We start from the raw sequence: 19,259 nt of genomic DNA, 5'->3' as shown, positions 1-19,259 counted from the left end.
TCTATGTGAGCAAAACATTTAGCCAAATCATCTATAGTCCGTCCCATCCTTCTTCAAAAGTATTTTTTGTTAATAATTTCAGTTTGTTTTGACGTAAGAAGAAAAGTGTTTTGGAAATAACAAAAATATACTATTTTTATGTGCAACTTACAAAATAATCGGCCAAAAAATAAATAACGTGTAGTAAATTCCATAGTATGAAAAAAGTTGTTCCCTGTGAGATGGACTATAATTAAACTTCAATAACTGCAAACATCCAGATTTAAATAGACTAAACATAAACATATAAATTCTTCTAAACATACCGGCCTCGGTGGCGTCGTGGTTAGGCCATCGGTCTATAGGCTGGTAGGTACTGGGTTCGGATCCCAGTCGAGGCATGGGATTTTTAATCCAGATACCGACTCAAAACCCTGAGTGAGTGCTCCGCAAGGCTCAATGGGTAGGTGTAAACCACTTGCACCGACCAGTGATCCATAACTGGTTCCACAAAGGCCATGGTTTGTGCTATCCTACCTATGGGAAACGCAACTAAAAGATCCCTTGCTGCTAATCGGAAAGAGTAGCCCATGTAGTGGCGACAGCAGGTTTTCTCTCAAAACTGTGTGGTCCGTAACCATATGTCTGACGCCATATAACCGTAAATAAAATGTGTTGAGTGCGTCATTAAATAAAACATTTCTTTCTTTCTTCTAAACATGTTCTCAGCAAATCAACAAAATTATCCTGTAATTATTTATATGTTAACTTTTTTTAAATAGATCACACCAAAATTATCCCAAGGTAACACCAGTTTAATTAATCATTTTAATAGATCTGTAGTGACGGTAATAACAAGCTGATCTACTTAACAAGTAGAATATTCCTATTGAGGTTAATAACAGTATGTATATGCGTGTTTCACAGACAGTATCATCGTTTTTAAATAACCTAAGTACAAACCTTGCCACACAAATAAACCATACTTGTGTCTGCATCATAGAAAGGAAACAAGACACCATTGCTTGTGTCAATTTCTTCCATCATTTTTGGCTTTGAGAGGTCATTCTGAAAATCGGAGCACATATTTTATTATCCATCCAAAACTGTCCCAGTACCTTCTCAATTCACAACTCTTTATTCAGTTTCCGTAAATGAGGAAATGTTAGTGAGCATAAAATGATAATTAATTTAGCGAGGCCATATAACACATAATATTTCATGATGTTAAATTTAAAGAGACATACAACAGACTGTTCTAAAAAGCTTTTGTGTGATTGTTTTGTTTATGGCTGACTGAAAGGCACATCAATGGTTACATACTATTGATTAAACCAAAAGGATAGCAAACAACAATACATGTAGTTAGTTAGCATGCACATTACTGCAATTTTCTACTAAATTCAAGATGTATACAAGCTGCATAATGTCAAGATTCATTAAAAACATTATTTCAGCTGATCTTACAACTTTTTTCTTTCTTTTTTTCATTTGAATATTTTATTTTCATTTTTGGTCACATTTTCACACAGTATATATATATATTTTTTTATACATACATACACAGATCAAAATTAATATACTATGAAATAAAACAACAAATCTCTTGCCAACACGTCATTGAACCTCACTCAGTACTAAACACTCAAAATTTTTGTATACATGTATATATATGGTAACAAATACTTAAGATACTGTCAGTGGTGGATGACCTAGAGATATTTATTCAAACAACTTATGGTATACACTCCATCTTTTAATAAATTAATTATATTTGATTTTATTGGAATACATTTTTTTTTCTAATATATAATAAGAATGTATATGAATTTTTAATATTTTAATATCTAGTGATTTCTTCAGAAATTTTAAACTATATATAAATTGCTTTGTCAAAAGAGCAATAATGTCAATTATGATATTGTTCTTTGAGTGGCCAAGAAGAAAACTGGTACGAGAAAAGCTAACTATAATGTCTGCCGATTCTTTTATCCATTGCTCGACTTGTTTAATTAAATTTTGGACGTGTACACAATCAAAAAATAAATGCGTATAAGTTTCAATAGACGCATTACAGAAGCTACAATTTGGGCTGCTTATCACTTTAATATTATAGAGAAACTTGTTTGTAGGGAGAATTCTTTGGATTATTCTATATTGGAACCATCTTAATTTGGTATCCTTAGGTATACTGAACACATTGCTGTTGATACTTTTCCACCAATTGTATTCTTGTTCAAAATTTAATTCTCTTTCCCATTTAGATATATTTTTTGGTGGAGAAAAAAACGACTTTATATAGGTGTTATATATATGTTTTGACCCCTGTTTGTTTTGTATTATGGTATTTATATACTTTGGCCAAAATAGAAAGTCAGCTGAAAGTGGTTTGGTGGATAAAAATGGCCATGTATGTAATATTGCAGCCTTTAGCCCTTCAAATGTAGTAAATGGTGGACGAAAGCCATAAAATTTACAAAATCCATCATATTTAAATAAGCTGCCATCTGGGTCATACATATCATGTACGTTTGTTATACCTATTATATTCCAATTCTGGTAATGAACAGTTTTATTACCAATTTTAATTAGGGAGTTGAACCACAGTGGTTCAGAACTTACATCATTTTCGTTAAGTTCCACTTTCTTTTTGAATAATGCTAGTATATTGAATACCTGTTTCCAGAACATATTTGTAATTTTTTTCCCACACAGTTTATGGTAATCATCTCCTATATTAGTAAATAAAATATTTTTGTTTGGGAGGTAACATCTAAGGATATGATACCATAATGAATCATGTCCATTTATTGCTCTTCTAATCCATGTTAATTTTAAGGAATTCATAAAATATTCTAAGTTTACCATTTTTAAACCACCATTTTCTATATCCTGCATTAGCGAATTCCGAGAAATTCTATCTATGGAACTCTTCCAAATATATGAATAAAAGATTGTTGATTGTTTTTATTATGCCCTTGTCTGGATTGGGGATACTGAGAATAAGGTGAACAAGTTTAGATAGAGCCAAGGATTTGACAACGGTAATTCTACCCAGCATAGTAAGATGACGTTTAGACCAGGTATTCAGTAACTTTGAAATCTCTTCAATTTTGTCAGTATAGTTTAATTGTACAATTTGATTTAACTGGACACTAAATTTAATTCCCAAGAAGGTAAAATTCTTTTGTGACCATTTTAAGATTTTATCGTTACATAGATTATGAGTATTATTTGAATTTGATCCGATCCAAATAGCAATAGTTTTTTCAATATTTGGTTGATCCTACAACTTAAGCTTATTCATTTTTAAGTTCTGATATGACGACCTCGTTAAAGTTCTATGTTGCTTATATGTCACTTATTTGAATTTCGCTAAAATTTAATATTGCTAATACTTTATGATTTACAGTGCTCTACAGAGAATGGTGTTGTTTTGTAATATGGTGTAATTAAACATTCAATATTTTATTGACTTGAATCATTTGTCAGCAAAACAACTTTACTGACGGGGCAGGACATAGCCCAGTGGTAAAGCACTCGTCTGATGTGCGGTCAGTCCATGATCAACCCCATCGGTTCCAGCCAGTGAGCTACGACTGGTTTAAAAAAGGCTCTGGTATGTGTTATCATGTCTGTGGAATACTTCATATAAAAGATTCTATGCTACTAATGAAAAATAGCATGATTTTCTCTCTAAGACTATATGTCAGAATTACCAAATGTGACATCCAACAGCCAATGATTAATTTATCAGTGTGTTCTAGTGGTGTTGTTAAATAAAACAAACTTTTAAACTTTACTCATATATCACAATTGTTTGAAATGTCTCATTCTATTTTTACACAAAATCCACTGTAAAGAATGCATTCAATTTGGGCGCTATAGTTATTTTTTCCTCTTTTTTTCCCCGAGCTACAACAAAAATCAAGATAAAACTAATATTACATATAACAGTATAGCAACCTGAAATGTTAGCCCATTCATATGACTCATGTTGGTACATGTATTATTCTTGCAGACATTTTTTCACCCCAATCTTACCTCATCCCATAGAGCATATTGTCGTTCACTCATCCGCGAAAACCCTGTTGTGACAATCTTTCCGTCCTTCACATAAACACACTGAGATGGTTTTGCACCCTCGTGTGATTTTCCTTCCTGCAATTAAATACATTAACAAGCATAAGATATTTACACGTATACAGAAAACATGCCATATGTGCACTTTTCGGAACAAATAAATAGACAAAAATCAGAGGTTGAAATAATATGGGGCCACTGATGACTTCAAACCCTGAATAATTAGCCTTGTACATAACAATCATCAAGAACCAAACACACCTTCAGCAAATCAGCAGTTCTTGGATCATATATTCTGATCTTCTTGTCTTTGCATGTGGCCACAATTTTACTACCATTATGGTTCCAGGAAGCACACAGGGGCAAATCGGGCAAGTCAATCTCTGTGAGAGCTTCTCCAAGGCCAACATTCCAGATAAAGATCTTGTTGTCTGATCCTAAAAACAAAATAGTAACACAACTACAAATGTGAAACAATATTTTTATTATGTAGATATTAAAAATAAATGATAAGATAGATCTCCATAAGCACAGTTGTAGAGATGTAACTGTTTGATTTAGATCTATACTTAGTCTAGTAGCATATGTGCATCTACAATGTATTTGCCTGGAAAGTACAGTCCTGGGACCAATTTCACAAAACACCATAAACCTAGTTTTGCATGTAAACATAAATCTATGACTAAACCACAATTCATATTTTTAACACAGTAACAACAGTACAACTAATTAACAACGTTTGAAGAATACACGTTCATTTTCTTTCACCCTTATAATGCTCCATCTTCTGTAATGATGTAATTTTCTGCCTGAATACATCTAAATGTACAGTAGGTACATGTACATGTATAACTATAAGTTATATCTGGCTGATCGTATACATAAATTTATGTTTTGTTAAATTGACTCCTGGGCCCCATTCCATGAAATGGTCTTACCATTTTGATTGTTGTAAGTATCTATTGTCACAGTGACCATAATTTTTCCCCCACAAACGGCATCTCATAATATAATATGATGCATTGTTAAATTATATTGGAAATTTACAAACAGGTCTAAGTAAGTTGTAAGCAGCTAACCAGTTATAGGGCACTGGCTGAACAGAGAAATAGCCCATTGGAGGTCTACCCTAGATTGATTGCACATCAGTCCTATTTATTTATATATATAATGGATGACTGAAATCTAGAAATATGTCACACACCTCTATTTAATCAAAGACAGTAAAACATGAACTGTGTCCTCCATATTCTAGAGGCTATTAGCATAAAAACAAGTTGTCGCGATGATAAATTTTTATTTATTTTTATATGCAATATAATCATCTGGTATTTTCAAGGATGAAAAAAATACACAAAAAGTTGCAAGACCCTGAAAAGGAGTTCATGAGTTACTGTGAGCCTTTATTCCAAAATAAGAACAGGAAATTTTTTCAGTTAGCATTAAAATATGGAATTACAGAAAAATTCTGGGAATTTTCCCATCTCTGTATTTTATATCTACTGACTGATGAAAAAATATCAAATTTAAAGTTAGTTTTTTTTAACGACACCACTAGAGCCCATTGATTAATTAATCATTGACTATTGGATGTGAAACATTTGTTAATTTTCATATATATTCTTATAGAGAAAACCCACTACATTTTTCCATCAGCAACATGGGATCTTTTATATATGCACTTTTCCAGACAGAAAAGCACATACCACAGCCTTTGACCAGTTGTGGTACACTGGTTGGAATGAGAAAAAAATCAATCAGCTGAATGGATCCACCAATGGAGGTGGTTTGATCCTGCGACGCAAGCACCTCAGGCAATAACTCAACCGCAAAATATCATCATCTGAAATACAAACAAACCCCCTCCCCTAGTTTCGGCTGAAGATGGAACTGACCTGCACTGAGCAACACGTTGTGAGCACATGGGTGCCACACAACCAGGCCAACTCGCCTCTGATGGGCAAACAGGTCAGCCACGGGGTCAGTGAGATTGGCCGTCAGACCTCCATCCGGTATCTGCCACACCTTGATGCAGCAGTCTTCTGATCCACTGGCAATGACGTTGTCATTGTGAGGACACCAAGCGACATCGAGGACAGCAGCCTTGTGTCCAGCAACAAGAGGATGATCACGCTCTACTCTACCAACCTGCAAATACATGTACGTCACTTACTTTTAATCAACATGTAACGATGTTGTATGCCCATCATTTAAATTATTAACTAATAAACCTAAATTACACACACATTTATTCAAGCAAATACTGGTACATGTTATGTACTGTAAATGCATGCCACAAAATATCATTTAGCAACTTGTAAAACCCAACAATGAATTGGAAATAGGGCTGCAATGGCCAACAAGTATTATATCATACTATCATAGATGAGTGAAAATTAGATCTCTGTCACAAACCTTTATTCAAGCAAATACCTGTACTTGTATGCCACAAAAGTACTAGAAAATAGGGCTGTAAAGGACAGCTAATCATTATATTATGGAAGAGTGAAATTCTTTTGTGTATCATACATTGTTTAGGTTTAAGTTTGAATAGACATTTTCATTTAACGCAGAACTACAAAATTAAAAAAAACAAAAATTCCTATACATTTAACATTATCTAGAATCTAATAAATATATTTTAATATGATGCCTACTGTTTTACATGGAAAAATCGAAGATCATAATTTAATTTTATTATTACTATTCGGATTATTAACAATATTAGGGTACTACTAAAGCAATACCTGTCCCCTTACCGGGCACAATTTTTTTTTTTATCTCCTAAGTTCAAGCATCATAACAGTACATGATAAAGCTATATATACAAAATTTCATCTCAGTATCTCGAGGAATTGTGAAAAATATCCAGAAAACTATATGTGGTACAGACAGACAGACAAATACAAACAGAAAGACAGACAGGACGGGGACAAAACCTATTGTTCCATCCAGTTGGACTAATAATACAAATTAAAGTTCAACCTAAAAGCTGGTATAATCTTGGTAGGAGCAACTGCATAATGCATACATGTAGATCTCCTAGTGTAGTGCAGTGTTAGGCCAAACATAATGCATTGCTGCTATCTGGTCAGCGTCTGCAAAGATACTGACCCTGCACATCCAAATTTCTTCCAAATTTTTTATCAGGGTAGCTATAACAGAGCCTCTCTACCAGAAATAATGCTGCACCATCTCAACTAATAATACTGTCATGCACCATGACCGTTTGGGTCCAAATTAGGTTATTTGACTACAAAACTGAAGTCATAACATTAAAGTTACCCTGGCTATATGGAAAATGTAATGGAGTTGTATTTAGGGTACCAAGGCAAATGAGGTGGCACTTCTATATAACAGAATGCTGCCTATACTGGACCCTGAAGAAACTGGAATCCTGGGTATGTATACACCTACCTTTTCTGTCACATTAATTCCAGAACATTGGTCTGACCAGAGACCGACTATATATATATATATTTTTGGCCTTAACAATGTTAAATTAGCAAACTGACTAGGTACTTAACAGAAACAATGTACAACATGATCAGTTATTGACCTCTAACATTGTTTACATGTACACATGTACGTACATGACACATTGTGTGTACTTGAAAGTCCTCAGAGTGACCACTCACATTATAAAATATAATAAACATCTCATGTACAGTGAATCATGAAATTGTTATCGACAGGAAGATTGTTGGGGTACATACAATGTACATGTCACCTTTGTTCAAAGTACTGAACATACTGATGACTGCAATATATATAAAGGTCTTACTATCAAAATGTAATTAACAGATGACCCAATCCATGTGAAGTTTAAGCCACTGGCATGTTAAAATTAAGATACCATAAAAGCACATGTATGTATCATTAAATTATATAATGATACATTTAAATGTAAATTACTACAGTTACACTGCACCAAAATTAGTAAGATATACCTATAAGTTATAAAACTAATGATACAGAACCACTGATTAATCATCAAATATCAATGAAACAGCTGAAATTTAGGACTTTAACTAACAATCAGCTAGAATGATGGGTTCAGGATGACAATGTATTCAAGCATTGAACTAAGTCGAGAACTGTCAGGTTACCACATTCTCCACCAATGTTTTTAAACAAAAGTACCACAAACTAAACTTTCATCAACTGTATGCTGTTAATTATAAATTACATACAGATAGATCAGTACAACGACAACATTGATATTAATGAATAACAAAGTACGTGCATGATCAGCGTATTTGTGAAGAGATTATAATGGGTCACCAGGCCCATATTTTATAGTAACCTGTATATACGAGTTAACAGACACTGGGCTTATTTCGATGCCTGTATATTTTAGGTGCCAAACATTAACCAGTATTTCTGCCAAAATATGGTGTGAGCTGGCTCGAATTCTGAACTCATGTACATACCTCTAGTCAGTGTGTACGTGTATGCATACTTCTTTTAGAATTTGTTATATACACTTATCTTCTTAATATGATTTTGAGATGAAACAAATTTACCATTAATGTGTCTTTAATAACAAATATATAAACAGAAATGACTCTTGAGATTTTATTACTCATTTTTCCCCTACCAGGTAAAAACTTATTATTTACATGTGTACATGTACAAACATGTATTTGTATGTGTTACAAGTCAGATGTCATGTTTTGTTTGTTTGGTTTTTGTTTGTTTCTATATGACAGTAACATTTATATAATGCAGCTAACATGTTAAAAGACATACATTTCCACTAATGTTAGTTTTAACCAATAAATTAAGTTTGACTTGATTCCATCATTCACAACTGAAGTTGTATTAAGTGAGCATAATTCATAAAATAATTCACCTAAAGCAAATTTTTATTTTAGAGCCATCACAATGACAGTGATTTCCCCAATCCACCACAATATTAAAATGATACACAAATAGAAAAAATAACAATAATAATAAATTAAAATGACACATAAGACAATTAATTAATCATCATATACTTTTCCTCCAACAGGCCTCTTTCTTTGGCTACATATTTTAAAACAAAATGTCTTAAAATGGTATTTATATAAACAATATTTTTTCCCCCTCTCCCTCTCTTAAAATTCAGTACATTTTTTTTCTGTACATGTTACTGTCCGACAAAACTACATGAAGACATACATGGCCATATGATATATACATGTACTATAAAGCCACACAATAGGGAGTTAATAGGAGAAGCCACGGTGACGTCACATGTTTTGATCACGTGGTACCGCGCGAGCGCTGGTAGGCAAGAAACCAGTTGACAATACTGGCATTAGTAGTAATGAACAATCGAATGTTTTTCCGTCAATTAAATCAGTGTAGACTAGTTTTGATGAATGGTATTTTGTCATGGTAATTTCATACGTTGTTGGTTAGATGCCAAGTCACTGTAGTAAGGATTATGAAATTAGTTTCATCAAATACAGTGGAAGCGAAACGTTGAACAGTTAAAGCTGACAACAATCAACTTTGCCCATCCCACAACGGAGATCGTCATTTTTTATACAAGGTTTGTTGTATGTTATTCTCGTAATACTAATACACGTCAGTATTTATTGAAATGAAAATTGAAAAGATAATAAAAAAAATAATAATAAAAATAAAAGCCCCCACCAAACTGACATGGAAACAAAGATGCCCTGTGAACAGTAGGCCTACCCAGTCAATCGACAAACAACGTTTTATGTAACTTTTTGTTTGTATTGACAGATCCATTATAGTGGGTAAAACAAAATCTGAATATATTTTATATTGTATTATGCCATAAAATATGTAGGTGGCTGGAGTATTTATATTTTTAATTAAATAACAGGGGAGTGTGTGTGTGTGTGTGTGTACAATCAAGCATATATATATTGTTTCATATGAAAATGGTTCTGAAATATTTCCATTTATTAATTATATTATATGTTAATTATAATGTTTTTACTTTTTGTATTGAAGAAGTGATCCACAGGTGTATTTGTAATGTGTAAGTTGATTTTTTAATAATAAAATAAAAGGTATAAACATTTCAGGGTGGGATATCAAATGTATTAAATCATTTGTTTGGGATTAAAATAAGTAAAAACTAATAATAAAACTGGATATTGATCCACAAGTTGGTGATAGCCACCATATTTTTATTAAAAACATAAATTATGTTACATGCATTTATTATATAAGTTATCTGAATTTGTTTGCAGCAAATAAAGAAAGAAAAGGGGAGCTGATTGTATTTACAAGTATTATTGTCATCAGTGACAGATGTCAATATGTCTTCACAAATACATTTATGTGTATTCAAATATTTCCATAATATTCAATATTCACAATATAAAACTTTCATACTTATATATCATAGAAAATTTACCAACTTTCTTATTTTTTTCTAGGTATCAGTGATCCCTGTTTGTGGACAAAAAGAGAACCGGCAACTCTTGGATGAAAAATGGGCCTTTCACGATGAATTAAGGGCGTTTAAGTTTTAGGGTGAATTAAGGGATGCTAAGGAGAACACTGGTATTGGATTCAGCGATTCTTTTCTACAGTATCTCATGTTTCTGTGCATAAGAAGGATACCAGAACCTTTTTCACTGACTTTCCAAACTACCATGTGCAATATTATTGGGGCTATCCAGTATGTGATGATGACATTGATAACACTTGGATTTAATCTTTTTTTTTACCAGGATCTCTATTTTCTAATAAAAACAGACTTTACACAAATCAATAAAATTATATCGAGAAACAATAGACAACACATATTTATTATTTTCTTTTTCTATTATCATTATAAACCAATGATCAAATGATATTTTGCATTGTGTTAATGTGTGTCTTACATTTAAACATTGTATTGTTACCATTTACAGTAATTTGTTGTTTTAACTGGTTTATTAATCAGGTTGAAAGTGATAGCCTTTGAAACTGTGCCTCTTGTCAAAGGTAACTGACACTGTTTTTAGATTTGAAAGGAAGGAATCTTTTTATTTAACAATGCAATCAAGTCATTTTAATTACGGATATATAGAGTCCGACATGTTTAGGGATCACACAGATAATATTAGGGAGGAAACCTGCTGCTGTCACACAATGGATTACTCTTTCCGATTAACAATAAGGGATCTTTTATATGCATCAGCCCACAGACAGGATAATAAATAGTGTAGCCTTTGTTTACACCAGTTGTAGAGCACTGGCTGGAATGAGAAATAGCCCTATAGGACCACCAACAGGAATCAATCCTAGATCGACTGCGTATTAAACTATGTCCTGGCCTGCATGGGATTAGGCGATTAAAATATTAATGGCAATTTTTATGTATATATATATATAAAAAATAATGCTACAAAATGTTCTGAAGATGTAAAGCACAAAGGTGAGGGACCAAGTAAATTAAATTTGAGATGTATCCGTTTTAAAAGGCTAAGTTCTGTACTAATATTTAAAAAGGGACGCTGTAGCTAGAGGGAGAAATGTATGTGTGGTCATGGAACATGTATGGAAACTAAATTTAGGTTCCTCCATTTTAATACAATGTGTTAATATGTATCCGATATCAACAAGTTTAAGGAATAAAAAAGGACTTGATAAAATTAATAGTTTTAAAAGTTTTTGTAAAGTTTTCTAATAAGATACTTGCTTAAATTTATTGTTCATGAAAAGCCTTACAAATGAACCAGTAGACAAGTCTGATGTGTTATATATATATATATATAACTACTGTCTATATACTGTCTACTGGTTGTTCATTTGTAACAAATGTTCATCATATATATATATATATATATATATATATATATATATGTATGTGTATCTATATGTACATATATATGTATCTATATGTACATATATATGTATATGTATATATACATATATGCATATATATATATATATATGGGTTTATTTAAAATTGTTTAAAGAAATAATTTCCTTTAACAAAGTGTAGGCCAATTATTTCTTTAAAACAGTTTTAAATAAAAAATATAGGCTACTCGTTTTATTTTTATTAGTTTTATATTTGTGTGTGCGCGCGCTCGTTTGTAATGCTTTACTTGAAATATGGACCAGACGCTTTTAAAATACATGGACTAAAAATATTTATTCAGGTGAAAAGAAAAAGAAAAAAAAAGGAAGTTTGCTATAGTTTTGAACTCGGTCAATCGTCAAATTTTATGGGTGGAAAGAGTACATGTATCTCCTCCATACAGGAGCTATGTAGAATAGCGTTCCCGTGCTACAAGCGGTAATTTAAGCACGTGTTGGCCATTCTTTGCTATTCACGCTACGCTAGTTCGCTTTGTTACTAATGGCCATTATGATAGACTTCTGCCTACCAGATGCGCGCGCATGCTGATACGTGACGTCACTTCCCTAAACACATGGCTTCTCCTATACTAATAGAGGATGTAAAAACACTGTACAAATTGGGTTATGATATCCTGACTCTAGCTATGACTTGGAGGTCAACCCGTGTCTTCCTCTTCCATTGTCTAAATACATGTTAGTCAGAACACTGTAAGCTGCACAATACTTCCTGGCTACCACGCGGCTCGCATGAACAGCTTTACACACTTTAACCTCAGAACTGTACAAATGACACACATGCATAATGCTTATTCTGCTGGCTGTTAAGATTTGTGGTTTATGTGGTTCTTTTAGATTTATGAGATTAGGAAGTGTAAAACAAACTGGGAAAAAAAAGGAGAGAAAAAATAACAAACTATTAATAGATGGAAGTAATGGACAAAATAAGCATAACCTGTTAGTTTCTCATGTGAAATTATTCAGTAGTAATCTATTTGCTTGCAACCACATTTTTAAAACTAAAAGGCAAGAAAGGTCACTATCAGTCCGTGTTTTATAATAAATAAATGTACTTGCATATTAAACCTAAAATTAGGCTTTGATTCATGTCTAGGTAAATGATCATAATTAAAACAACTGTTTATGAACAGCTAACTTGACAATAAAGTCAATAGTGACATACAACAGCTATCTGTATTGGGACATGTACAGTGTTCTCGCTGCTCCATTTTTCCACCCTCCTTTCATGTTCTGCCACCCTCATTTATTATTCTGTGCCCCTCTTTATTTTCTCGCACCGTACTATATTTTACAGCACCGCCATTTCCAAATGCACACTTTTTTCCACACAAAAAAAAGAGATCAGTGCACACTGGACATCAAAGGAAACAAGCTGTGTTGTGTGTACGAAAAAGTCCAGTAGCTTACAAGTTACCATAATGTACTTTAACAGCCTCTATTTTGTCCCATACCTGTATCCATTTGTTTGTTTGATACACACAATAAGTTATATTTTATTTGAGCAATGAAAACATTTAATTTTTTATGGATTTGGCAATCTCTGACTGAAAAACCACTTATTTGGCACCAAATTTGTCACATGACCAGAACGATCATTCTGTCTTTTGTTTCCAATAACTATCGTCTGATATTTTGTCCTCAATTGCAGATTTAATTGATTGTAACTGATGATTTTTACTTTTTGTCATTCTGTTTATTTAGCAATTCTTTATAAAATATTATAAACTTTTTTTTTTTTGAGGGGATATCACTGCTTATAAAAACAAATGAAGTGGTAGTGTTTATCATTAAAATCCTTGGGTATCAAATAATATATACACCGCCTTTACAAAAACAAAACTATTTTTTATCAGCTGGCGATATCAAAGCGACCGATTCATTCGATGAAGATGAAACTAAAATGAGAAGTTTTTTTTAAATCCCACATTAGGGGATCACTTTACTTTATTGTTTTTCATATATCTTGAAATCTTTATTAAAATAATAATATTAAAACTTTGATCGGTTTAGCAAAACCAGAACTGCCCGTGAATGTCAGACCGACATCTTAGGTTTAATTAAAAGATGAGTCGGTTTGTATTTCGTAATGAACTTTTTTGTACCAAATACTTACAGGCAAAATAAAATAAGAAAGATGTCTTTCCACAAAGTCGACCCACACACACACACACACACACACACACACACTCTCTCTCTGAAGGGTGTGATGCCACACTCCTTCATTTTTCACCCAGCGAGAACACTGACGTATATCAAGAATGGACTGTACCTGTAAAGTGGTTGGAATTGGTTGGAATTTTATCATAATTTATCGGTTACAAGCGGTTGGCGCCAAGCGATCAACATTTGATTACACAATCAGTTAGAATCATATGAACATAACAAGGATTTAAATAATAAGAACCATGCACCTATGGCATGTTTACCAGGATCTAAACCCTACAACTGGCTCATGTTACCTTTTTTTCCTTTCTTTTTTTTAAATATTCACAGATACCCTGTTACAAGTAACTGCCCTGATCCAAGCTAAAAGAGACAGGTGGTCTACATGACCAGGTATGATGTGGTTGTTTTGTGTTTTTTCTAAACTTGCTATTAACAATCTTAAATAAACTGGAGTTACTAATTTAAACAGTATTTGTATAACATTAAATATTAGACATTAGTGTACAACTTGACAATAAAAAGTTTGAAAAACAGGCCCTAATCCAGGGTGTGCACTTTGCGGTCGCCCGATCGCCCACATGGTGAGTCAAAATAGCATCGGGCAAGTCAAAACCGTACTATGTGTCGCTCGCCTGGTGACTGTAAATTTCCGCATATTGTATTACAGGGTATGTATCAAAATGCAAATAACTAATGTTTGCAAGAGATCGGAAAGTTATTTTTTATTTATTGTTTTCAACTGGTTTCTTTTTAGTATCTGTGCAACCAAACCCATATAGGACATAATAGTGACCACTTCCTCGGTCTATCGAAGAGTCTAAAACCATTCAGAATGCCCCGTCCATGTCCGTCTTTACTTTCCATTTAGTTACAATCAGAACAACTCGTCACATTTCGCAAAAATATTTTGTTTATGAGCCTGAGGTTTTTCGAAATTACTTTGTGTTGGAACGTTTTCGTTTCTTACAGAATATACCAAGTCTACTATATCAAACACCCAGTCGTCACTGCGAATGATGTCAACATAGATTGCTGTCAGCGTAGTATTTTTTAAATTCCTCGTCATATGGCCACAAAAGCACTGTATTCATTCCAACTCCGAGCCTTGGTAAAACAGTCCACATTTGATTGTGTTAGTCCCGTGACAACATAATAATTATAATTTAATTACAACAGTTTGTAATAAAACTACACAAGTTCTGTTTCCTTTTTTGTGTTGTTATTATTATTTATATGATATGATAACATGTTTTTAAAGTGCAATTTAAGTAAGTTCTTTTTTCTTAACGAAATTCGGTCGTGGGCCATTCAAAAGTTGTACGGGCGAGTCAAAGTGTTGCTGTGAGTGGCCGATTGGCCAGTCAATAAAAATCCCAAGTGCATATCTAGAATTGAAAAATTAGGAAAAGTGACTTCTCCCTTCCCAGAAGAAAGGGGAGAAGTTTGATAAAAATAGGCGAAGTGAACTTTATCGGTACATTTCATAAAGTTTCGCCTGTTTCTGCGTGCAATCAGAAAAATTCAGAATTTCATACCTGCTTCTAATAGTAATATTTCCATATAAAATACTATTTCTGGTAATAAAACTTAAACAAAACAGTTGTATGTTTTATTAAAAATGTGATATTATTAAGTAGTTGATACTGTGCTGTTATGTTAAAATTAAAGTATTAATTAGTATTTTCTGGCATTACTGAAATGAATGTGGCCGAGGATTAACAACACTTTACTTGTCACAGCACATGGTGCGACATGCATTACTTTGAAAAACAACAGCCCGGTTTACTGGTGACTGATGTATCTGAAGAATGTCAACATTAAACTATGACATGTATTTAATCTCTTCACAACAGAAACTGGGATGAGTATTCATATTTGTTGGTTGATTTTGATAATAAATTGAATAAGGTAAAACACTACAGTGCGTGTGTATATAAACCATTTCCTGTTAAAATGCCGGTTCATGTTTACTTGAGGATACAGTCTGGTGCCAAAGTAAAAACACTGTCCAACATACCAATTGACCTCTGACAATAAACAAGTCAGGGTCTTGATGTCTGTTGTGTGATTTCGTTTTTAAAATCAAATTAGGTCCAGAATATTACGGCGACTTCGTCTTCTCACTACTGTTAATAGCTTGCCGATTTGAGCGGACTTTCGACGGAAAAAATGCTTATTTTGTTGGCAAGATTTGGGCCTGGAAAAACATTTGACTGTTCAATGAACCCAATTTGTATAATGATCTAATAATCTGAATAACTGCACCGTTTGCTTTTGTCACAGAATCATGTAGAGCACGATATTTACTTAGTTTTGTAGTGAAGTTCATACCAAGGTATCTTTAACTATTAACAATTTTAAGTTCGGAATTTCCAGATTTTTCAAACTCATAGGCACCTACCAATTCTAAAGACAACAATATTTGTCTTGTCCAAATTAACTGTCAAGTAAAGCCCATCAGCAGCTTTCTTTAAATTAATTATTAATTTGTGTCTGTAGCCTTTAAATTAATTATTAATTTTTGCCTTTAAATTATTAACTTGTTCAAATGTGCAGGGCAGAAAGTAGACGTAGGAGGAAACGTTCAAGTCCTGCAAGGCCTATATAGTATATTTGAAAGTATGTGTGTGTGGAAGAAGAATAAAATACAGACATATGCATTTGAAGGTCCAAAACTGTAGTTCTGGAACATAACCGCATGAGAACATTTTGAATTCAAGTGTTTATTTTTTATTATGGGTTGAACACATCCAGGGTCGACTATAAGCCTTTGCTCGAACTAAATTATCAGTCCCGTCTGTGTTATTAGCTATATTACCCTCGAACAAGTGATCCATCAAATATTAAATGGGAAAACACTGAAAAGGACCAACTTCTGCTGTGCTTACGCAGTTGGTTATTACAACCTTCGGATTAATTATTTCGGCGGAATGAACTATAGATGAATCGGGGAATCGCAACAATAGCTATGTAATGCTTTCTTTCTGCTGTTTGTCAGCAGCTATCGGTAATGATCTTTCAAGTACAGCTAGTGTTACGGTAACTGTTAACTGAACCGTGATAGGTCTATCAATCAAACAATTAATGCACAAACGTGCCTCGGCATAAACCGTTACTTTGAACACGTCTGCAAGACCAGTTTTAAATGAAACATTGGGCGAGCTAATCAGCTGTCATCACTTCCGCAGCCAAACATTTAATTAATACCGTCAAAGGCTTCTGCATAACATAATCGGCGTAATTTCTAATAAATTCTTTCACTCAGATATTTTGCTATATAACACATTGATGAAATTTTTAAGTCTGCAGTTACCAAAATAATATGTATCTAATTTAACTTTCTAACTGATGTTACGGAAATATCTGATGTTGATCGAATGGTTCGCTTGAACTATCCGATGGGTTGAACACTTTCTTGAGTACTGATGGAGTTCGAGCCAACGGGATGTGGGGGGTCAAAAACAATGACGCTCAAAAGACAAAGTATCAATATAAAGTGATATCATCAGGTATATATATGTATACAATGACTTTCCTTATGTTATTTTCACATTCATTAAGAAATTAACAAACTCGCATTGCTACAGCTTGATCAATGGGATGGTGTTAAATTGTAATTAATATTTATAACAGAAATTTAATTATTATTAGCTAGTAGTTAATTTGGTCATGAGGCTCTATTTAATTTTCAGGATATTTAGAAAAATTTGGAAGAGTTGCTTTGCGCCTAACTCTGTGATGCAGACCTCGAAATGGTGACTTGTGAAAACCAGCCCATTTTAAGATCTAGCATGTGAAATAAAAATGCACCAGCTAAAATTATTAAAATATTGCAGGTCATGTATGTATGTACCTATGATCATCGCATCTTCTATTTCTCAAGGCTGAGCTCATGATTCTGTTAAGTATATTTTAATCATATTTATGCTCTAAAATACATTTCAAAGGTCCTAATTTTCCACACACTGTCCCCAACCTTTCATTCACCCCATGCTATTTTATCTCTGGTAGGCCATATTTTTCTTTACCTGCTATTAAAGGGACGTTCCTGAGTTTGCTGCAATGTATAAGATGTTATCAACTAACACTAGTAACAGAGACTTTTTAACGATTGTAATTTACATATCAAATATATGTTTCTGCATAAAATATTAGTGGCTGTACATTAAACTTGTTTCTGATCGTTCTAATATTTGTACTAGGTTAAATTTCATTTTATTTCCTAAAAATTATTTTTTCGTACGTACTAAATTATTTGAAGACAAAATCCAGTTTGGGCTTCTTACAAATATTAAGACGAAAAGAAACACATTGAATATACAGACACTGATATTCTAAACAAGAAAATATATTTAATATGTAAGTTTAATCGTAGAAATAGTTTATTAGTCGGAAACATCTTACAATGCAGGAAACTCAGGAATGTCCCTTTAAACAAAAAAATAACAGAAACAACAGGCGATATTTTACTTCCTATTTCGAGCCATGTGATGGCCTTATTTACATAGTGATATACATATATGTAGTTATCAACAGAGGTAGCGTCAGTGTTCATAAAAAAAAGTTCAAAGACCCTAGAAGAGCACACTGATTTATTAATATTAACCATTGACTACTGGATGTCAAACATTTGGTAATTTTGACATAGCCTATATGGTCATTGAGAGGAAACCTGCTACATGTTTGCATTAGTGAATAGTAGCAAGGGATCTTTTATATGCATGATCCCACAGACAGGATAGCACATATCATGACCTTTGATATATCAACAAGGTTTCTGCCAGGGGGTAAAATGGGTATAGCACCATACCCAAATTTGTTTTTTAAAGTTGACCTTTTGACAAAATGAATGAATCATCATTACTGTATGATTTTCTCAACCCTAACCCTAATCGTTTTTCTTTCTGGGGGATGCCCCATGTCCACTATCGACTGCAGTTGCATTCAACACACACATTGTAAACATTCAATTTCATAGCACCATACCCAAAAATGTCTTTGTGGCAGAAATGCTGATCAGTCGTGAACATGAAATACCCTGTACACCAATGGGATCAATCCTAAACCAACCATACATCAGGCGAACACTTTACCACTAGGCTACGTCCCACCATCAGTGTCCATAAAATATGGTTTGTTAAACTTTAATAACATAAACATGTAGTACATGTAATAAGACTTGAATCCAAGTT

General features: G+C 33.2%; 1 protein-coding gene across 2 annotated transcripts in view; it reads right to left on the bottom strand.

The window, feature by feature from the left end:
- The window catches only part of LOC121368293 (coronin-1C-like), a 43,226-nt gene that overhangs the window by 22,567 nt on the left and 1,400 nt on the right, over positions 1-19,259 (bottom strand). For both annotated transcript variants that reach the window (XM_041492959.1, XM_041492960.1), the window contains exons 3-6: positions 5,958-6,210; positions 4,324-4,499; positions 4,024-4,140; positions 943-1,047 (exon numbers count right to left, since the gene is read on the bottom strand). In XM_041492959.1, the coding sequence (XP_041348893.1) occupies positions 943-1,047; positions 4,024-4,140; positions 4,324-4,499; positions 5,958-6,210 (651 nt within the window). The remainder of the gene's footprint in view (positions 1-942; positions 1,048-4,023; positions 4,141-4,323; positions 4,500-5,957; positions 6,211-19,259) is intronic.

This window comes from Gigantopelta aegis, chromosome 3 (assembly GCF_016097555.1).
Source record: "Gigantopelta aegis isolate Gae_Host chromosome 3, Gae_host_genome, whole genome shotgun sequence".
In the NCBI taxonomy this organism is placed as follows: Eukaryota; Metazoa; Mollusca; class Gastropoda; order Neomphalida; family Peltospiridae; genus Gigantopelta; species Gigantopelta aegis.
This window is presented reverse-complemented; position numbering and strand designations above follow the sequence as displayed.